At 44.3% G+C, this 23,322-nt stretch overlaps 1 protein-coding gene across 1 annotated transcript; it reads left to right on the top strand.

Moving 5' to 3' along the window:
- The first annotated feature begins 4,362 nt into the window (after window positions 1-4,362).
- Window positions 4,363-8,091, top strand: LOC141147155 (uncharacterized). Its single transcript, XM_073634302.1, has 2 exons — window positions 4,363-4,539; window positions 4,764-8,091. Exon 2 carries the CDS (start codon window positions 5,000-5,002, stop codon window positions 7,949-7,951), a length of 2,952 nt encoding a protein of 983 aa, XP_073490403.1. The 5' UTR covers window positions 4,363-4,539; window positions 4,764-4,999; the 3' UTR covers window positions 7,952-8,091.
- Window positions 8,092-23,322: the final 15,231 nt, after the last annotated feature.

Below are 23,322 nucleotides of genomic sequence, written 5' to 3'. Positions count from 1 at the left end.
GACCTGGGACACCGGGAGAAGAGGCCGGAGAGCGGAGAAGAACCAACCGGACGCCGGGAGAAGATGAACCAGAGGGACCCCCGAAGACGGAAGAAGACCCCCCCCGGAGCTGTTTAATAAATTATTTTAAAAACCTGTGTTGTGTTTTATTATTGACACTTTTTACCTAGGTGAATGGGTAGGGGTACCATGTACCCCATACTCATTCACATAGGGTGGGGGGGCCGGGATCTGGGGGCCCTCTTATTATAGGGGGCTCCCGGATTCCGATAAGCCCCCCGCCCGCAGACCCCGACAACCAACGGCCAGGGTTGTCGGGAAGAGGCCCTTGTCCTCATCAACATGGGGACAAGGTGCTTTGTGGTGGGGGGGCACCGCAAGGCGCCCCCTCCCCCAAAGCACCCCCCCATGTTGAGGGCATGCGGCCTGGTACGGTTCAGGAGGGGGGGGGGCGCTCGCTCGTCCCCACCCCCTTTCCTGACCGGCCGGGCTGCGTGCTCGGATCGGGGTCTGGTATGGATTTTGGGGGGACCCCCACGCCGGTTTTTCGGCGTAGGGGGTTCCCCTTAAAGTTCCATACCAGACCTAAGGGCCTGCGATGGGGCTCGCAAGGTTTCAATCTCGCCAAAAAAAGCGGCGAGATTGAATTCCTTTTCTAGTCCCGTCGTACCCAAGTCACGTTCAAAATGAACGGACTTGTCCGTGTGTGGGAAAGTCCGTTCATTCTGAAAGTCCGGCGGAAGTCCGTCGAGAAGACCGGATTCCGGAAAGTCCGGCCGTGTGTAGGCAAGTCCGGCCGTTCAGAAAGTCCGGCGGTAGTCCGCCAGAAGTCTGGCGGCAAGTACGTCGGACCTAGCTTTCTAGAAAGTCCGACCGTGTGTATGCGGCATTACAGTTTTCACAGAAAGCAGTGCAAAAGTGAAAGGTGGTTGTATCATTTTCCATGTAATCATTAACACTATGAAAATGGAATTTCCAATGGATGAGTCTTTATCACCTGCAGTATATAAAGGAGCTGAAACTGAAAGGAGAGATTAGAGTGAGCAGAGGGCAACCCAGAACAATGCAGGACGGCTTACTTTCAAATAATTTAGCTTTTCTTACTGAAGAGGAGAATAAACAGGCCAACGAAGCTAAACAACGAGCCCTTAATATCCTCAATGACGCTCTGAAGAAGAAGGCCAGCTTGCTGGTGGATGATCCAGAAGAGTTTAGAGATCAGAAGGAGTTAAAATCCTCCACATTAATCAGCACAGATCTGGTAAAGGAACTGATCAGTCATCTGCAAAAAGTGGTGTTTAAAAAAGGAGAAGCACTAGAAGACACAAATGCATATGTGCATTCAACGACAGAGACGGGAGTCATCTACCTGTGTCCACCATTTTGGAATCAGCAAGAGACTTGGTCACAACCAATGACCCTTATCCATGAAGTCTCACACCTTCTGGGCTATGGACACACCATTGAGAAGAACAAAGAAAAAGTAAAAACATCTCAACAATACAAGCTGTGTCCTGTTTCCGTTTGGGACATTCAAATGGCATTTAAAGTTTCAATGAAGCACACGGGGACCTACACAAATGGCACCTATTCCTGCTGTAGTGAGACATTCCAGGACACTGTGTGCAAGGAATCTACAATGAGTGACCTGAGGTACGTGTCTATTGAAACAAATTATACTGTATGATTTAAAGTGATAATAAAGCATAGCTTTTTTTTTAAATAACATATCATACTTACCTGCTCTGTGCAATGGTTTTGCACAGAGCAACCCCAATCCTGTTCTTCTCAGGTCCCCCGCCGGCGCTCCTTTCTCCTCCTTCTTGAGCAGTGCCCCCCAGAGAAAGCCACTTGCCCCACTGTGTACTCGCTCCTGAACCACTGATTTATGTGTCCATAAGACACATAGCGCTGCGGGTCCGCCCCCCCCACTCTCTCCCCATTGGTTCACTGGCTGTGATTTACAGCAATGGGAGACAATGACCTCCCGCTGCAGTCTCAGCCAATGAGGAGGGAGATTCCCCATACAGCCGAGGCTATCGTGAATATAGCTGGATCGGTGGGGGCTCAGGTAAGAATTGGGGGGGGGGGGGTTGGAGGGGAGAATGAAGGTAAAAAACCCTTCAGCCTTTACACACACTGTAAGCCTTTTGCGATCAGTGATCATTGAAGCTTTGATACCTAGACTATAATTTTGGCTATTTTATCAGTTTGAAAGCGATGTCAAATAAGTAAAAACTGGCACGTGCACATTCCTAGTTCTCTAACTTATAATGGCATAGGACATTGATTAAGGCCCGTTCTGGGTGGAAACGCATCATCGCTGGGATCCACTATGTTTTGTTAACAAAAAAAGCTCTTGTTGAATTCTGAAGACAAATGCCACTGCTACAGTGCCTTGCAAAAGTATTCACCCCCCTTGGCTTTTTACCTCTTTTGTTACATTACAGCCTTTAGTTCAATGTTTTTTTAATCTGCATTTTATGTGATGGATCAGAACACAATAGTCTAAGTTGGTGAAGTAAAATTAGAAAAATATATACATAAAACTATTTTTCAGAAATAAAAAGCTGATAATTGGCACGTGCGTATATATTCACCCCCTGTGTTATGAAGCCCATAAAAAAACTCTGGCGCAAACGATTACTTTCAGAAGTCACATAATTAGTGAAATGATGTTCACCTGTGTGCAATCTAAGTGTCACATGATCTGTCATTACATGTACACACCTTTTTTTGAAAGGCCCCCAGAGGCTACAACACCTAAGCAAGAGGCACCACTAACCAAACACTGCCATGAAGACCAAGGAACTCTCCAAACAGTAAGGGACAATGTTGTTGAGAAGTACAAGTCAGGGTTAGGTTATAAAAAAATATCCAAATCTTTGATGATCCCTAGGAGCACCATCAAATCTATCATAACCAAATGGAAAGAACATGGCACAACAGCAAACCTGCCAAGAAACGGCCGCACACCAAAACTCATGGACCGGGCAAGGAGGGCATTAATCAGAGAGGAGCACAGAGATCTAAGATAACCCTGGAGGAGCTGCAGAGTTCCACAGCAGAGACTGGAGTATCTGTACATAGGACGACAATAAGCCGTACGCTCCATAGAGTTGGGTTTTATGGCAGAGTGGCCATTACTTTCAGCAAAAAACAAAATGGCATGTTTTGAGTTTGCAAAAAGGCATGTGGGAGACTCCAAAAATTTATGGAGGAAGGTGCTCTGGTCTGATGAGACTAAAATTGAACTTTTTGGCCATCAAAGAAAACGCTATGTCTGGCGCAAACCCAACACATCACATCACCCAAAGAACACCATCCCCACAGTGAAACATGGTGGTGGCAGCATCATGCTGTGGGGATGTTTTTCAGCAGTCGGGACTGGGAAACTGGTCAGCTTTGAGGGAAAGATGGATGGTGCTAAATACAGGGATATTCTTGAGCAAAATCTGTACCACTCTATGTGTGATTTGAGGCTAGCACGGAGGTTCACCTTCCATCAGGACAATGACCCAAAACACACTGCTAAAGCAACACTTAAGTGGTTTAAGGGGAAACGTGTAAATGTGTTGGAATGGGCTAGTCAAAGCCCAGACCTCAATCCAAAAGAAAATCTGTGGTCAGACTTAAAGATTGCTGTTCACAAGCACAAACCATCCAACTTGAAGGAGCTGGAGCAGTTTTGCAAGGAGGAATGGGCAAAAATCCCAGTGGTAAGATGTGGCAAGCTCATAGAGACTTATCCAAAGCCACTTGGTGCTGTGATAGCCTCAAAAGGTGGCTCTACAAAGTATTGACTTTAGTAGGGAAAATAGTTATGCACATTGACTTTTTTCTGTTATTTTGCCCTATTTGTTGTTTGCTTCACAATAAAAAAAAATCTTCAAAGTTGTGGGCATGTTCTGTAAATTAAATGATGCAAATCCTCAAACAATCCATGTTAATTCTAGGTTGTGAGGCAACAAAACACGAAAAATGCCAAGGTGGGGGGGGGGGGGGGGATACCTTTGCAAGGCACTGTATATCACATTTCAAATTTTTTGAATAAAATCTTTATATTATGCAACTATTTATTGTAGGGAGCATGACAGGCTTTCTAGTTATAAAGTCCAGCACCATCCACATGCATAACTTAGTGTTGCCTCTACAAGAAGAGAGAGATAAAGTATGTCCCTCCTCTGAGCTATTCAGCTGTGTGTGTAATCTGATCTTTCCCTTCCTTAAAGCGGAGTTCCACCCAAAAGTTGAACTTCCGCTCATCTGATTCCTCCCCCCCTCCGGTGCCACAATTGGCACATTTCAGGGGGGAGGGGGGTGCAAATACCTGTCTACTACAGGTATTTGCACCCTGTTCTGATCATTATAAGGTATATATTTACTGATCGTACTGTTGCTTTAATTTGGCATCCATTATTAACAGGAAGTGTAGTATATTACACCCACTTCCTGTCCAGCAGATAATCTTTCTACAGTGAAGGAAGCATGATAAAGACCTCCACTATTTCTTAATACTGGCCTTGGAAGCATAAGTCTGTAAGTAGGCTGTCATTAGTTTTCAATTAATTAGTATATGTTCTACTAATTCAACTACATTTCATCTGTTTGTTTGGTAGGATGTTTCTGTCAGGGAGTTCATTCAGCTAGGCCTCATTTGTGCTAGCTAGTGCCTTAACAGTATTGTAGCATGCCTGTTACTATTTGCATTTGTGATGTAATGTTAAATGCTAATGCATATTATTATAATTTGTGTTTTGCAGTTTTACAAAAAACTTATTCTCAGTAAAGATTACAACTATTAGCCCTTCCTCCTGAGTCTTTATTGGGAAGCTGTTAGCTGTCTGCCAAGCCTTGTACTTTGAACACATTGTGAGGGCAGAACAGTAAAAAGACTTTTAACACAGCGGGCCTAGTCTAAAGAAGAGTGGATTCATTCTGCTCATCATCAGCTAACCTCTACAGCCACAGGCATTACAAAGAAGTAATCTGTTTCATCATGCAGCACACAGACAAGGATACTACACCAGTCATCCCTCAGCATACACAAGCAGAGGAAAGCATACACAATATGCCAACCAACAGGTCACGCTGCACAAGCTCCAGAGTCTCTAGTCAGTCGGATCAGACATCAGCTAGTGCTGAATCTGCCAGGTCCAAGCGCACTAGCTCTAGACATTCAAGCTGCTCTAACCTGTCATCCACCAGTGCTGCAGCTGCAAGGGCCCATGCAAAAGCAGAAGCCGCGCGTGCACTGGCTTCCTATGCAATACGTGAAGCTGAAATGATAAGAGAACAGGGCTGCATAGATGAAGAACATCATATGATTAAAGCTAAAAGTAAAGCTGAAGCACTTAGAAGAAAAGCAGAGGTGAAAGCATCTTTACATATTATCAAGCAAGAAAAAATAGCTTCAGCAGCCTTAGCTGAAGCCGAGGTGCTCATGAGAGCTGCCGAAGAACAGTACAGAGAGCCCTCTGTGATAGATACCCAGATGACACCACTCAGTGCAATCCAACGCACTTGTGAGTATGTACAATTGCACATGAACATGGACACTGATCAACAGTCTAATGATGCATTAGAATCATCCAGGGTCCCGCTAGCAGCAGGCAACTTTGATATCGCTCAATGCTACAAGACTGAACCAGAACTTTACAATAACAAGCCAAGTAGTTACATACTCAGAGACCAATCTGTTGTTCCTTCAGGAAATCAAACGAATGGTGACATAATCCCTCCACGGGAAAATAAAAATCCGGCCTATAGCAGAAAGACTTGCAGTAAACGAGAACAACCACATGACTATAGTGGGTTTAACCAAACATCCCAACCGTCTTACCAGCCACAGACATGCCCTGTGTTTGTTCCCAGAAAATGCCCACCTGAGGCAGCAGGAGTCACAGATGTGACAAAATACTTGATACGCCGTGAAATGGTGAGCTCTGGTCTCCTGAAGTTTGATGATCGTCCAGAAAACTATTGGGCCTGGAAGTCATCTTTTCTAAGCAGCACCCAAGAATTAAATATGGAAGACAGGGAAAAGCTTGATCTACTCTCCAAATGGCTCGGACCAGAGTCCACTGAGCAAGCCAAAAGAATCAGGTCAGTACATGTTCATGATGCGACAGCAGGGCTTACAATGTTATGGCAGAGATTGGAAGACTGCTATGGGTCACCTGAAGTAATTGAAGATGCACTTCTGAAGAAAATTGAAAATTATCCAAAAATAACAAACAAAGACAATCAGAAGCTGAGAGAGCTTGGTGACATACTTTTAGAGCTGGAGGCGGCAAAGGCTGGTGGATACCTGCCAGGCCTCTCATATTTGGATACAGCACGTGGAGTGAAACCGGTAATCGAGAAGCTTCCTTACAGCTTACAAGAAAGATGGATCACGCAAGCATCAAAATACAAGGAAGATCATCAGGTAGCATTTCCACCTTTCTCCTTCTTCGCCAAATTCATTGTGAATCAAGCTAAAATACGCAATGACCCAAGCTTCGCCTTTTTGAACATGGGAGGCTCCAGTTCTGTAAAGACAGAGAAACAACCTTCAGTGCACAATAAAGAACGCAGAGCAACAGTGTCTGTACGGAAGACAGAAGTACCGACTGAGTTTGAGGCCAACCAGGATAAATGCTCAGGAATGCAAATTGAGGACCCAGATAAGCAGTGTCCACTACATAACAAGCCTCATCCACTGAGAAAATGTCGCAGTTTCAGATGCAAGACAATAGAGGAGCGCAAATCTTATCTTAAGGACAAGCGCATTTGTTTCAGATGCTGTGGTTCAACTCAACATGTTGCTAAAGACTGTGTGAAGACAATTCGATGCAAAGAATGCAATAATGACAACCATCTGTCTGCTTTACACCCAGGACCAGCACCATGGAAAACAGAGAATCCGGTAACCCAAGAAGATCATGGTGGGGAGCAAAATGAGAGTGCATTACCAGCAATAACCTCAAAGTGCACTGAGATCTGCACAAACACATTTAGCTCTAGATCATGCTCCAAGATATGTTTAGTCAAGGTGTATCCTGCAGGCCTCAGAGAGAAGGCAATCAGAATGTATGCAGTCTTGGATGAACAAAGTAACAGATCTTTGGCAAGAACAGAGTTCTTTGACCTCTTCAGTGACAGAGGAAGTCCAACTTCGTATACTTTGAAGACATGTTCAGGAGTTGTGAAGACATCAGGGAGAAGAGCAAACAACTACATCATCGAGTCATTAGATGGGAAAACGCAGCTGACTCTGCCCACTCTCATAGAATGTGATATGATACCAGATGATAGATCAGAGATACCCACACCTGAAATTGCATGTTACTACCCTCATCTGATGCAAATATCAGACAAGATTCCAGTACTGGACCCAGGTGCTGCAATTATCCTTCTACTTGGAAGAGACATACTGAGAGTGCACAAGGTCAGAGAGCAATACAATGGGCCACACAATGCACCATTTGCACAGCGTCTTGACCTTGGATGGGTCATCATTGGTGATGTATGTCTGGATGGAGCTCACAAGCCGGCAAAAGTGAATGTCTACAAAACAAACATGTTGCAAAATGGCCGCACATCATGTCTTAGCCCCTGTACCAACAGGATACAGATTAAAGAGAGACTAGTCAACCCAATACAAAAGCAGAAAGTTCAGAGTTACATGGAGGCCATAACCTCATCTAAAGATACAGATGAGCTAGGATGCAAGGTGTTTGAAAGAACACGAGATGATGACAAACCAGCACCATCTGTTGAAGATAGCCTCTTCCTTGAGATTATGGACAGAGAAGTCTTTATAGATGAGTCAAACAGCTGGGTAGCTCCACTACCTTTCCGTTCACCACGACGTCACCTTCCTAACAACAAAGGACAAGCAGTAAAGCGTCACCTCATTGCGACGCACTCTAGACAGAAAGACAGATATGAGGGAACACTTCCATGATTTCATGCAAAAGATCTTCGACAGTGGTCAAGCTGAAATAGCACCACCATTGGAAGAAAAACAAGAATGTTGGTACTTACCAATATTTGGAGTGTATCATCCTCAGAAACCAGGACAGATACGAGTAGTATTTGACTCCAGTGCAAAGTATGAAGGCCTTTCCCTAAATGATGTCCTCCTCAGTGGACCTGACCTGAATAATACACTCCTTGGAGTCCTCATCAGGTTCCGAAAAGAACGCGTTGCAGTAACAGCAGATGTACAACAAATGTTCTACTGTTTCCTTGTGCGCAAAGATCACAGAGACTACCTGAGGTTCCTGTGGTATGAAAACAATGACTTTAACAAAGATGTTACAGAATACAGGATGAAAGTACATGTGTTCAGGAACAGTCCCTCCCCAGCTGTAGCTATCTACAACCTAAGACGAGCAGCACAGGAAGGTGAAGAAGAGCATGGAACAGATGCTAAACAGTTTGTCATGAGAAATTTTTATGTAGACGATGGACTCGCTTCTTTCTCCAGCAACGAAGAGGCTATCGACATCCTGAAAAGAACAAGAGAGATGTTAGCAGAATCTAACGTAAGGTTACACAAAATAGCGTCCAATAGCAGCAAAGTCATGGAAGCGTTTCCCTCAGAGGACCGTGCAAAAGACCTCAAGGACCTGGATCTAGGAACAGATTCACTGCCCCTTCAAAGAAGTTTAGGGCTCAGTTGGGATCTCAAAACGGACAGCTTTACATTTAGAGTATCCAGAGAAGAGAAGCCATTCACGAGAAGAGGTGTCTTGTCCACGGTCAACAGCCTTTACGACCCCCTAGGATTTGTAGCCCCCATAACCATGCAAGGCAAGGCTCTTATGAGAGAAATTACTACTGAACATGAACAAAGTGAATGGGATACGCCTCTACCTAAGGAGAAAGAAATGCAGTGGAAGTTGTGGAAGGACTCATTAATCGAGCTTGAACAACTTATCATCCAAAGGTCATATGTCCCTGTTTCTTTGTCTGCCACAAAGCAAAGAGAATTGTGTGTATTCTCAGACGCATCCACTATGGCAATAGCAGCTGTAGCCTACCTTAGAGTAATGGACTTTGAAGGACAAAGTTATGCTGGGTTTATCATGGGAAAGTCCAAACTAGCTCCACGTCCTGCTCACACTGTTCCACGTTTGGAGCTTTGTGCTGCTGTCTTAGCAGTGGAGATGGCAGACTTGATCGTTGCAGAACTTGACATTGAAATTAATGCAGTGAAGTTTTACACAGACAGCAAGATTGTGTTAGGATATATTCACAATGCTTCAAGAAGATTCTACATGTACGTGTCAAACAGAGTGATACGCATCAGAAAGTCCACACGGCCAGAACAGTGGCACTACATCAGTACGGATAAAAATCCAGCCGATCATGGGACTAGACCGGTTCTAGCGGCTGCCCTTAAGCACACCAACTGGTTTTCAGGACCATCTTTTTTGACTAGATCAGAAATCGAAGAGACCACTCAGTTTGAGACATTTGAACTTGTAGAACCAGATAACGACAAAGAAGTACGTGCACAAGTAACAGCGTTTAGTACCATAACTACTAGAGGTAACCTTGGCGCACACAGGTTTGAAAGATTCTCCAGCTGGAAGTCACTCATTCGAGCTATAAGAAAGCTTATTCACCTAGCCAAATCCTTCTGTAGAGCTACAACGACTGACAAGCGTAATAGCAATCATCTTATGCAAGCCAAAATCATCATTAGATGTATTCAACATGAAGTTCTCATCACACTTATGGCTCAAGTCATGGCTATCATGAACGCTCGACGTTTAGTTTCAGTGTCCAGAAATGCTGGTAGTCTTTACACCAAGCAATGGAAGCAAGTTCAGAGTCTTGCAGACATCTTCTGGAATAGATGGAAACAAGAGTACCTGGTGACGCTCCAGTCACACAGAAAATGGCAAGCTGACAAGCCTAACCTGCAAGTCGGAGATGTTGTCCTACTAAAAGACACTCAGGTCCACCGAAACGAATGGCCAGTTGGACTCATTGTCGAGACTGTACCTAGTAATGATAGTAAGGTTAGAAAGGTCAAAGTTAAAGTCATGAGACAGGGCACCCCTAAGGTATACTTTAGACCTATCTCTGAAGTTGTTTTACTTCTTAAAAATGAAACATAGTGGTATAATGTTCATTATGCCAGGTGGGGAGTGTTCTGATCATTATAAGGTATATATTTACTGATCGTACTGTTGCTTTAATTTGGCATCCATTATTAACAGGAAGTGTAGTATATTACACCCACTTCCTGTCCAGCAGATAATCTTTCTACAGTGAAGGAAGCATGATAAAGACCTCCACTATTTCTTAATACTGGCCTTGGAAGCATAAGTCTGTAAGTAGGCTGTCATTAGTTTTCAATTAATTAGTATATGTTCTACTAATTCAACTACATTTCATCTGTTTGTTTGGTAGGATGTTTCTGTCAGGGAGTTCATTCAGCTAGGCCTCATTTGTGCTAGCTAGTGCCTTAACAGTATTGTAGCATGCCTGTTACTATTTGCATTTGTGATGTAATGTTAAATGCTAATGCATATTATTATAATTTGTGTTTTGCAGTTTTACAAAAAACTTATTCTCAGTAAAGATTACAACTATTAGCCCTTCCTCCTGAGTCTTTATTGGGAAGCTGTTAGCTGTCTGCCAAGCCTTGTACTTTGAACACATTGTGAGGGCAGAACACACCCACTTCCTGGAATAGACTCCCGCAGGAGTCACGCCCCTTCCTGCACCCCCCACCCGCTGTCTCCTGGGAAACACACAGGTCCCAGGAGATAACGGGGACCACTTAGGACGCGCAGCACGACTCGCGCATGTGCAGTAGGGAACCGGGAAGTGAAGCCGCAACGCTTCACTTCCTGACTCCCTCACAGAGAATGGCGGCGGCAGCAGCTGAGAGCCGAGCGATTGATCGGCTTCGGCTGGCGACATCACTGGACTCCAGGACAGGTAAGTGTCCATTTATTAAAAGTCAGCAGCTGCAGTATTTGTAGCTGCTGGCTTTTCATAATTTTCTTTTAGGTGGACTCCCTCTTTAAAGAGGTCATAACCCTAGAAAAAAAATGCTGTAAAATACCTGGCTGATCCTCCCTGTACCTGTGTCCCCTATGTGACCTGACCACGGTAATCATAGCTGCTGATCCATGATACCATAGTCAGTTTACGTGCCTCCATCATCCCGTTCTGTTAGAGTCTCTCCTCTCTCCCCCTCCCTGCCTGCCTGTCAGTTCTTAGTGTGTGAAGATCTCCAAACCCACCCCTCCACTCCGGCCGCTATTTTGTGTGGCAGTATGGTCATCATATGATGATCGTCATATGATGGTCTTGGGCGGGAAGTGGTTAATGTGTTGCTGTAAAGTCAGTAAAATTACTGTAAGCTCCTTTGTTATAACAAGGTATAATACACAATACACATGTCTCAATGTTTTTTTAAATGTTGTTGCTAGCTTATTTCAGAGCACTGCTGTGCAGTCCAATGATCTCCCGCCGCTCTCCTCCTCCAATCTAAGGACTATAGTGGGAGGGGCTGAGCAGACAGCACAGCTGTCATGTGACCTCCCGGCTGACGTCAGAGGGGAAACTCAGCCCCTCCTGGAGTAGTCATTGGATTGTAGGAGTAGAACAACGGGAGGTCACGTGACCGCACAGCGGCACTCTGAAATAAGGTAGCTATTTAACCGCTTCAATACCGGGCCAATTCTGACACTTTGCTCCTACATGTAAAAATCATAATTTTTTTGCTAGAAAATTACATAGAACCCCCAAACATTATATATGTTTTTTTAGCAAAGACCCTAGAGAATACAATGGCGGTTGTTGCATTTTTTTATCTCACACAGTATTTGCGCAGGAATTTTTCGAACGCGTTTTTTTGGGAAAAAAACTGTTTTGTGTTTAAAAAAAAAACAAAACAGTAAAGTTAGCCCAATGTTTTTGCATTTTGTGAAAGATGAAGTTACGCCGAGTAAATAGATACCTAACATGTCACGCTTCAAAGTTGCACACGCTCGTGGAATGGCGCCAATGTTCAGTATTTAAAAATCCCCATAGGCGACGCTTGACATTTTTTTACTGGTTACATGTTTTGAGTTACAGAGGAGGTCTAGGGCCAAAATTATTGCTCTCGCTCCAACGTTCGCGGCGATACCTCACATGTATGGTTTGAACACAGTTTTCATATGTGGGCAGGACTTACGTATGCGTTCGCTTCTGCGTGCGAGCACACGGGGACAGCGGCGCTTTAAAAATTTTTTTTTTATTGTTAATTATATATATTTTTTTTTATTTTGACACTTTTTTGAATGGAGAGGCCGGGCGTGACGTCATAACATCGCGCCCGGCCTCCGACGATCATAGAGACTCCGGGGACCATCTGGTCCGCCGGAAATCTCTATGATCTACATCCGGCGCCGGCGGATCTACTCTCCGCCTCACCGATCGTAACGGTGAGTCGGAGCAGGCACCGGAGGGCGGCGGGAGGGGGGGACGTCCCCTCTCGCCTCCCATAGGAACGATCAAGCGGCGGAACGGCCGCTATGATCGTTCCTATGGTGTAGAGATTCGCCGTCTGAAACCGGCAATATCTGAATGATATCTGTAACTACAGGCATCATTCAGATATACCTGCTCAAAGCCAAGGACATCATATGACGTCCTTGGTATTGAAGTGGTTAATTAATAACTTCACCCCCAGAATATTATCCCCCTTAATGACCAGGCCATTTTTTTGCGATACGCCACTACGTCGCTTTAACTAACAATTGCGCGGTCGTGCAACGTTGTACCCAAACAAATTTTATGTCCTTTTTTCCCACAAATAGAGCTTTCTTTTGGTGGTATTTGATCACCTCTGGGGTTTTTATTTTTTGCGCTATAAACAAAAAAAGACTGACAATTTTTAAAAAAAATAATATTTTTTACTTTTTGCTATAATAAATATACCCCCCAAAAAATGTAAAAAACTAATTTCTTCATCAGTTAAGGCCGATATGTCTTCTTCTACATATTTTTGGTAAAAGAAATTGCAATAAGCGTATATTGATTGGTTTGCGCAAAAGTTATAGCGTCTACAAAATAGGGGATAGATTTATGGCATTTTTATTATTATTTTTTACTAGTAATGGCGGAGATCTTCGATTTTCAGTGGGACTAAAAATATACAGCAATCAGTGCTATAAATAGGGGCGATCAAGGGGTTAAATGTGTTTCCTAGGTGTGTTCTAACTGTGAGGGGATAGGACTGACTAGAGGAGGAGCCATATCGTTGTTCCTACTTAGTCAGAACAGACGATCTGTTTCTCCTCCCCTGTCAAAACCGGGATTTGTGTGTTTACACAGACAAATCCTGGTTCTGGCTCTCGTGCCCGCAATTGTAAGTGACCAGTGTCGTGCCTGCCAGCCACGCACATCGGCAACAGGGATACGCTGCGGGCGCACGCGCGCGCCTGCTATAATGCTTTGAAGAGCTGACTGACCATGAAGGCGATTTGCGCAGCCGTGCCAACCTGCCGCAGTATAACTGTGGCAGCTGGTCAGAGAGTAGTTAAAAAAAACATTGACACTGTGTATTATACTTTGTTATAATAGAGGGGCTGGCAGTAATTTCACTCACTGACTTTACAACCACATTAACCACTTTCCGCCCAAGACCGTCATGTAACGTCCTGGACTTTGAGTGGAGGTATCTGAATGATGGGAGCAGCTACAGGCATCATTCAGATATCTTCTTTTTCAGCCAACGATCATAGTGGCTGTTCAGCCGCTTGTACTGTATTTGGCTCCATCCATCTTCAACTCTGACCAGCTTCCCTGTCCCTGCTGAAGAAAAGCATCCCCACAACATGATGCTCCCACCACCATGTTTCACGGTAGGGATGGTGTGTTCAGGGTGATGTGCAGTGTTAGTTTTCCGCCACACATAACGTTTTTCTTTTAGGTCAAAAAGTTCCATTTTGGTCTCATCTGACCAGAGCACCTTCTTCCACATGTTTGCTGTGTCCCCCACATGGCTTCTCACAAACTGCAAATGGGACTTCTTATGGCTTTCTTTCACCAATGTCTCTCTTCTTGCCACTCTTCCATAAAGACCAGATTTGTGGAGTACACGACTAATAGTTGTCCTGTGGAGCTGTGGATCTCTGCGGCTGGCTGCTTCTCTAAATAATGCTCTCCTTGCCCGGCCCGATTTTGAGTCTAGCTGCTATTTAATGTATGAATCAGAGTGGGGGGGGGGGGGGGGTGCAAGAAAATGTTTGCCCAGGGTCCAATCAATATTAAAGTGGGCCCTGCAAGGTGGATCTGTGTACAGTATTTAACTCCAGTACCGGTGAATCCGGTGCTGCCGCCTTAAAGGGAGATTGTTTTGTCAGATCTGCAGACATCTCAAGTCTCCCGGAAAGGTGCGGGAGACTCCCGCACACCCGCAAGCACCTCACGATCTTCCGGGAATGATCGGTGCGGCGGGGATCAGCTGTGATCACGATCTCCTTTGTATAGATTTTTAGCTGACAGCCACTTCTCCTTCTCTCCCTCCCGCGGTTGACGGCTAAAAAGCTATACAAGGAGATTGGAGAACACAGCTGTCCCTCCAGCCGCACCGATCATCCCCAGCTGCTCTGTGTACTCCTCCCCCGGCCCCCTCCGTGTCCTTCTCCACCCCCCCATTCTCCTCTGGCCCCCTCCATGTCCTTCTCTGCCCCCCCTGTTCTCTCCCCCCCCCGTGCCCCGCATCTGGCTCCCCTCCTCTCCTCTCCCACCAGCTGCGGGGGGGAACTAGTAATAGGACACAGTGAGCGAGATTGCTCCTGTGTCCTGTGATTGCTGAGCAGAGTAAACTGTGTGTACTCTGCTCAGTTTATGAATGAATAGGAGCCTCTGTCTCCTGTTCATTCATCTTCAGTGCTGAGAAAGGGACTGGGGAATCTGTGTCCTCAGTCCCTTTGTCTCAAAGGGGAGATGTCAGGGGTCTGTTTAGACCCCTGACATCTCACCAAAGCCCCCCAAAAAATATTGTAAACAAATTCTAAAAAATGAAAAAGTGTAAAAAAATTAAATAAACTATTGACACCACTCTCCCCTGCCCAACCAACACTGTCCACTGCCCCAACCCCCTCCCCCAAAAAGCATTGTGAAAAAAAATTAAAAACAAATTAAATTGTAAAAAAATCAATTATTAAAAAATAAAAAAACTACTGACACCGTCCACTGCCACTCACCCCCACCCCCTTCCCCAGAAGCATTGCGAAAAAATATTGAGAAAGTGATTTAAAATTTTTTTGCCGCGGGGGGGGACAGGGGGGGTATGGGGGATGGCGGCTTGCAGGCGCGAAGCACCACCTCCCTGAAATGAGTTTGCCACCTCCCCGAAATTAGTTTTTACAGGTTGGGATGTCTGGATCTGACCCCCGCCATGCCCCTCTGTGCCCCGCTGTGAGTGTCTGCAGGGATCCAGGAGCCTCTGTCACAAATGGTGAGAGTAGGCGGTGGAGGCTGATGGCCTCTGTGAGGGCCACATTGCAAGGCCTGGCAGGCTGGATTAGGTGTTTGCCACATGTGGTCTAGGTTCCTAAAGCAACAGGAAAATAAAAGGAAAAGGTAATAAATATAGCTAATATGTTTTTAAAGTACAGATTCCTTTACAGGATGAATGTTTATTTTACATTTTATTTGTATTGTTAACATTTTTTTCCAATGTTTATCCACAGAAAGTCACCTCTACTGTAAAACTGTGTGACCAATCACAGTCCAGGCAGGGGGAAGTTTTGCACTGGACACATCAGGGATCACATTTCCATCAGTTGGAGGATTATTATGTTGGAGGTGAAGTACAAGAAGCGGCGAAGGTGGAGAGACGAATATTCATTCTTCATTAAAGAATATACAAACCCAACATTTCATATTCCTGATATGTGGCTGCTGTACCATGTACTTGTATGAGAAAGTCTCCTGTTCTCTTTGAATTGCTTCCTTTTTGTGAAATCCCTGGTGTTTCTACCAGTCCCTCTACATTTCTAATAAAAACTGACCACACTAGGCATGAGAGCACAGTGTGGTCAGTTCTCTAGCTATGCTGGGAACTCAGCCTGCTCTCTTCCAATGATAAGATTTCTCCTCATCCAGCTCTCTAGTCAGCTGAGAACAGAGGGAATATGATCACTTAAAAGAGGAAAAGACGTTATGTACGATGAGATATACATACACACACTATATTGTCAAAAGTATTGGGACACCTGCCTTTACACACATATGAACTTTCATGGCATCCCAGTCTTAGTCCGTAGGGTTCAATATTGAGCTGGCTCACTCTTTGCAGCTATAACAGCTTCAACTCTTCTGGGAAAGCTGTACACAAGGTTTAGGAGTGTGTCTATGGGAATGTTTGATCATTCTTCCAGAAATGCATTTGTGAGGTCAGGCACTGATCTTGGACGAGAAGGCCTAGCTCACAGTCTCCGCTCTCATTCATGGTGGAGGTGGGTATTATGGTGTGGGAGTTGTTTTTCAGGGGTTGGGTTTGGCCCCTTTGTTCCAGTGAAGGGAACTCTTAAGGCGTCAGCATACCAAGACATTTTGGACAATTTCATGCTCCCAACTTTGTAGGAACAGTTTGGGGATGGCCCCTTCCTGTTCCAACATGACTGCGCACCAGTGCACAAAGCAAGCTCCATAAAGACATTGATGAGCGGGTTTGGTGTGGAGGAACTTGACTGGCCTGTACAGAGTCCTGACCTCAACCCAATAGAACACCTTTGGCATGAGTGAAGACTGCGAGCCAGACCTTCTCGTCTAACATGCCTGACTTCACAAATTCACTTCTGAAAGAATGGTCAAACATTCCCATAGACAAACTCCTAAACCTTGTGGACAGCCTTCCCAGAAGAGTTGAAGCTGTTATAGCTGCAAAGGGTGGGCCAACTCAATATTGAACCCTACGGACTAAAGCCTCGTACACACGATCGGATTGTTGGCAGCCAAAGCATCAGACTTTTGTCCGAAGGGTGTGTGCCAGGAACTTGTCTTGCATACTAACAGCACACAATTGTCCACCAACAAACATGAACGTAGTGATGTACTACGTGCAATTTCAGCTCTTGAGCGCCACCCTTTGGGCACCTTCTGCTAATGTCATGTTTGTGAGCATTGATTTGTACTTTGGACTTTAATAAAAGTGCGGCCCTGAGTAGATCCTGAAATAAGAATTCCTGTCAAACTAATGAACTGTTCTTTTATACAATATTAGGTGAGCTTTGGACTATATCTACTGACCTTCATTTTCAAGATAATCTAGCAATCATGCCTGTACACTAATAATAAAAAATAAAAAAAGGAAAAATTTGTACATGTTTGTATATATAAAGAAAAAAAAATCAACGTACAGTATCTACCTTAAAAAGTGTATGTGGTCAATGTTGTATTAAATGGACCAATAAAGAAAAATATATATTGAAATGGTATATTATAAAATAATACAATATATAATCTGTCACTATGTCCAGATATACCTATCATAAGAGAATTATGCCATTGATTTTTTTTGCTGGGCTTCACCTGAATTTTAAAAGCATTGTACCTGCGCCTTGTGTTTTTCACCTGCATAAGATGTACATTGATCATGTAGTTTCATGGTGTCATTTGTTGCCCTGTACACACAGCCCATAGTAGAGGAAATCTTCACATTTCTGTGTCGCACAGGCAGCAATCAGGGGTTCTCCGAGTCTGGGGGGCAAAAACATTAACTTCTCCATTAGGCACATTCATCCTGCAGTCTCCGGGGCCAATCTGGGGGGGTCACTCACATCCTCCAGTACCTTCGGACTCCTGTAATTACAGAGCTGCACCCAGGGGCAGAAAGATACATCAACCTTTCTTGGTGTAACCCAGTGGCATAACTAGAACCTTCAGGGCCCAATGCAAGAAACCATGAAGGGCCCCCCTGACCCCCGGACAGGGGCCCTTTCCTCTGAGCCCATTGGGGGAACACCAGGGCCCGGTCGCAAGTGCAAAGTTTGTGTGGTAGTTCTGCCACTGGTGTCAGTAGTTTTTTATACAATTTGTTTTATTCATTTTTTTTTACAATATTATTTTTTTAAATATTTTTTACAATTTTTTAGTTGCCCTGTTGGGAGGCTTCGGTGAGATATTAGGGGTCTAATCAGACCTCTGATGTTTCACCTTTGAGACAGAGAAAGGAGATGGAGGACACAACCCTCAGCTGCACAGAATGAATGGACAGGAATAGCTCTGTACAGAGCTTCACCTTCATTCACAAACTGAAGCATAGTGAACACAGTTTACTATGTTTCAGTTATGAATAGACAGAGTCAGTGATCGGTGCGGATCACTGACTCTCCATTCAGAAAAGGCTTCATCTTGACAGATCCCCCGCTGCAGCCGGCGGTTGAGGGAAGAACCCTGCAGAGCTGTGGGGAGGTGGGGGGGGGCAGGAAAAAGCACAGGGGGGCTGGAGAGCACACAGGGGGCAGCAGAAAGAAGCTACATAGGAGGTGCTATAGGGAACCGATGCATATAAAGGAACCGATCTCTCTCCATTTTTCCCCCGCTTATCTTCCTCTCCCTCCTGCAGATATATAGCGGCTGCCGGAGGAAAATGGAAAGATCGGTTCCTCTATGCCAGTGTTTCTCAATCTTTTTCCAGTCAGGGCACCCTTGAAGTATACCCCTAGGTGAATGGGGCTGTACTGCAACCACTCCACAACTGTGTGCATTGCACGCAGTTGCAGCATAGTGATGATGCATTTAGGGGTTATAACAGATGTACAGAAGGCAACATATTGCCTCTTTACCGGCTGTCAAATGCCTCTGAAAAGTGATCTGAGCATGGATCGCTTTTCAGAGGAATGGCATTTTCTTGCTGGTACTATGAACAAGCGGTAAAAAAAAATCAGTTCTGATTGTACACATATAGGGGGCAGGATTAAAAGTGCATACATAAAATGTGCATACATACACATATACACACACACACACATATAAAACACATACATATACTGTATATATAAGCACACATACATACAGTAAGTGTGCAGGACCTTCTTGCACATATACACATTTGCGGGGGGGGGCGCTTACATTTAAAAAAAAATATTGTTATTTATTTTATGTAAATGGATTTTTTTTTAACACTGTACCTTTCATTTTTTGATTAACTTTATTGCTGTCGCAAGAGATGAACAACATCCCTTGTGATGGCATGGGCCATGACAGGTCCTCCTTTTGGAGAGATCTGGGGTCTATTAGACCACAAATCTCTCCTCTGGCCTCCAAAATCCTCGTCACTTTGGGTGCTTTCACACCGAGGAGTCATCGGCGGTTTTCGGCCGCTAGCGGGGTGCTTTTAACCCCCCTAGCGGCCGAAAAAGGTTGAAACCACCCGCAAAGCGCTGCTGCAGCGGAGCTTTGCCGGTGGTTCAGCGGCGCTGCCCATTAATTTCAATGGGCAGGAGCGGTGTATACACTGCTCCTTCACCACTCCAAAGATGCTGCTTGCAGGGTTTTTTTTAACGTCCTGCCAGCGCATCGCCTCAGTGTGAAAGCCCTCAGGCTTTCACGCTGAGACTGCAGGGGAGCCGTTTTTCAGGCACTTTACAGGTGCTATTTTTAGCCCAAAAGTGCCTGAAAAACGCCTCAGTGTGAAAAGGGTCTTCCAGTTTCTGATGTCACAAAGCTCCTCTCACTGTGTCTGGGGAAGCTTATGCCATCATGGGCATACTTCCTGGGCACCCTGATGAGATGGGAGAGCCCAGTAATGCGGTGGCGGAAGCAGCAGGAGGAGGGGAAACCACTTGTAAAAGTGATTCAGCAGCTGTATAGCCACTAGGATCGCTTTTGCCTGATAGGGATTCGCTGGCTGACAATATTGATACTTGGATGATGCCTTCAGCTACAGGCCTCATCCCGATATAACCACTTTCCCCCATATGATGTTCTACGGACGGGAAGTGGGTAATCAGCGCCCCAAACATTTTCTTTCCTTACAGTTCTATACAAATTGTGTCAACTTTCATTGCAAAAGACTGATTGCTGCGCTAAGTTTTACAGCTGCTATCTAAAGATTGTTAGAGAGCTCCCTGAGAGAGGGGTCAAAAAGGAGCTTACAACGGCCTCTATGTACAGGCACTTTTAGATGGGAGGCCAAGAAGCCTGGACTGGGTCATTTAAATCCAATGAAGCATGTATTTTACAGAAATTAATTTGCTCAATATGTTTTTTTAATATGAAAAAAGGGAGGGATAGATATGGCGCTGCTCTTATTAAGAGGTGATCTGCAACCTCTAGATACTTGAGGGGTGCGTATACCACAGGTGCATTTAATGCAAAAAGTGACAAATAAAAAGTGCAGAAAATAGAAAATGTAAAAGATATCCTACTGTGTAAACTTCCTAATCGCTTATTTATAATGCATACTGTTAGAAGCTATGTGTATTCAAACAAAAATGAAAATAAAAATGAAAAAAACAATAGAAAAGCGCTAACTTTTCTTGTGTAAAATCCACAATCCTGTGCAAAATCTGCAATTTAAATTGACATTTCTGTGCCAAAAATACAACATATATGACTGGTATTGCTGTGAAACTGGGCTCAGAAACATACATATACCGTCCTTAACCACTTCAGCCCCGGGAGGTTTTACCCCCTTCCTGACCAGAGCACTTTTTACAATTTGGCACTGCGTCGCTTCAACTGGTAATTGCGTGGTCATGCAATGCTGTACCCAAACAAAATGTGCGTTTTTTTTCCCCACAAATAGATCTTTCTTTTGATGGTATTTGATTGCCTCTGCCACTTTTATTTTTGCGATACAAACGGAAAAAGACCGAAAATTTTGAAAAAAAATTATATTTTCTACTTTTTGTTATAAGAAAAATCCAATAAGCTCAATTTTAGTCATACATTTAGGCCAAAATGTATTCCGCCACATGTCTTTGGTAAAAAATATGTCAATAATGTATATTTATTGGTTTGTGCAAAAGTTATAGCGTCTACAAACTAGGGTACATTTTCTGGAATTTACACAGCTTTTAGTTTGTGACTGCCTATGTCATTTCTTGAGGTGCTAAAATGGCAGGGCAGTACAACCCCCCCCCCCCCAAATGACCCCATTTTGGAAAGTAGACACCCCAAGGAAATAGCTGAGAGGCATGTTGAGCCCATTGAATATTTAATTTTTTTGTTCCCCAAATTTTTTTTTTTACAAAAAGTTGTCACTAAATGATATATTGCTCACACATGCCATGGTTATATGTGGAATTGCACCGCAAAATACATTTTGCTGCTTCTCCTGAGTACGGGGATACCACATGTGTGGGACTTTTTGGGAGCCTAGCCACGTACGGGGCTCCGAAAACCAAGCACCGCCTTCAGGATTTCTAAGGGTGTAAATTATTGATTTCACTCCTCACTACCTATCACAGTTTTGAAGGCCATAAAATGCCAGGATGGCACAACCCCCCCCAAATGACCCCATTTTGGAAAGTAGACGCCCCAAGCTATTTGCTGAGAGGCATGTTGAGTCCATGGAATATTTGATATTTTGCCACAAGTTGCTGGAAAATGACAAACTTTTTTTTTTTGCCTAAAGTTGTCACTAAATGAAACATTGCTCACACATGCCATGAGCATATGTGGAATTACACCCCAAAATAAATTTTGCTGCTTCTCCTGAGTACGAGGATACCACATGTGTGGGACTTTTGGGGAGCTTAGCCACGTACGGGGGGCCGAAACCAAGCACCGCCTTCAGGATTTCTAAGGGCGTAAATTTTTGATTTCACTCCTCACTACCTATCATAGTTTTGAAGGCCATAAAATGCCAATATGGCACAAAACCCCCCCAAATTACCCCATTTTGGAAAGTAGACACCCCAAGCTATTTGCTGAGAGGCATGTTGAGTCCATGGAATATTTTATATTTTGCCACAAGTTGCAGGAAAATTACAAAGTTGTTTTTTTTTTGCACAAAGTTGTCACTAAATGATATATTGCTCAAACATGCCATGGGCATATGTGGAATTACATCCCAAAATACATTCTGCTGCTTCTCCTGAGTACAGGGATACCACATGTGTGGGACTTTTTGGGAGCCTAGCCGCGTACGGGGCCCGAAAACCAAGCACCACCTTCAGGATTTCTAAGGGCGTAAACTTTTGATTTCACTCCTCACTACCTATCACAGTTTTGAAGGCCATAAAATGCCAAAATGGCACAACCCCCCCCCCCCAAATTACCCCATTTTGGAAAGTAGCCACCCCAAGCTATTTGCTGAGAGGCATGCTGAGTCCATGGAATATTTTATATTTTGCCACAAGTTGCGGGAAAATGACAAACTTTTTTTTTTTCGCACAAAGTTGTCACTAAATGATATGTTTCTCAAACGTGCCATGGGCATATGTGGAATTACACCCCAAAATACATTCTCCTGCTTCTCCTGAGTACAGGGATGCCACATGTGTGGGACTTTTTGAGAGCCTAGCTGCGTACGGGCCCCGAAAACCAAGCACCGCCTTCAGGATTTCTAAGGGTGTAAGTTTTTGATTTCACTCCTCACTACCTATCACAGTTTTAAAGGCCATAAAATGCCAAGATGGCACAACCCCCGCCCCCCAAAAAGACCCCATTTTGGAAAGTAGACACCCCAAGCTATTTGCTGAGAGGCATGGTGAGTACAATGCAGCTCTCATTTGTTTTTGAAAATGAAAAAAGTAAAGAAAAATGTATTTTTTTTTCTTTTTTCAATTTTCAAAACCTTGTGACAAAAAGCGAAGTCTGCAAAATATTCACCATACCTCTCAGCAAATAGCTTGGGATGTCTACTTTCCAAAATGGGGTCATGGGGGTGGGGGGGTTGTGCCATTTGGATATTCCATGGCCTCCAAAACTGTGATAGGCAGTGAGGAGTGAAATCAAAAATTTACACCCTTAGGCTCGATTCACCTATCCATCTATGCATGTTGCTTTTGAGCATTTCTGCAGTTTTTTGACAGGCGTTTTTACTGCAATTTTACAGCGATTTTGCCGTGATTTGCAGGGTTTTTTTTAACACTGTATATAGTCGGTTGCTAAGGAGGAGGCCAGGAATCAGTTGTCAGCGGGCTTCCCGCTCAATGTAAGAAAAAAATAATTGCCAAAAAAAAAAAAATGAGAGAAAAAACGACGTGCCCCCCCCCAGCTCCATACCATGCCCTTGGGTCTAGTATGGATTCGGAGGGGACCCCCATGTCAAATTTTTTTTAAAAAATGGCGTGGGGGCCCCCCAAAATCCATACCGGACCCTTATCCGATCATGCAGCCCGGCAGGTCAGGAAAGGG

The sequence above is a fragment of the Aquarana catesbeiana genome, linkage group LG06 (assembly GCF_042186555.1).
Source record: "Aquarana catesbeiana isolate 2022-GZ linkage group LG06, ASM4218655v1, whole genome shotgun sequence".
Classification (NCBI taxonomy): Eukaryota; Metazoa; Chordata; class Amphibia; order Anura; family Ranidae; genus Aquarana; species Aquarana catesbeiana.
Note: the sequence above shows the minus strand (reverse complement) of the source record. Positions and strands in the feature narration are given on the sequence as shown.

What these genes read in the sequence shown, in the direction of transcription:
- LOC141147155 (XM_073634302.1), top strand. Translation starts at nt 5,000, where the DNA reads ATGCAGCACACAGACAAGGATACTACACCAGTCATCCCTCAGCATACA.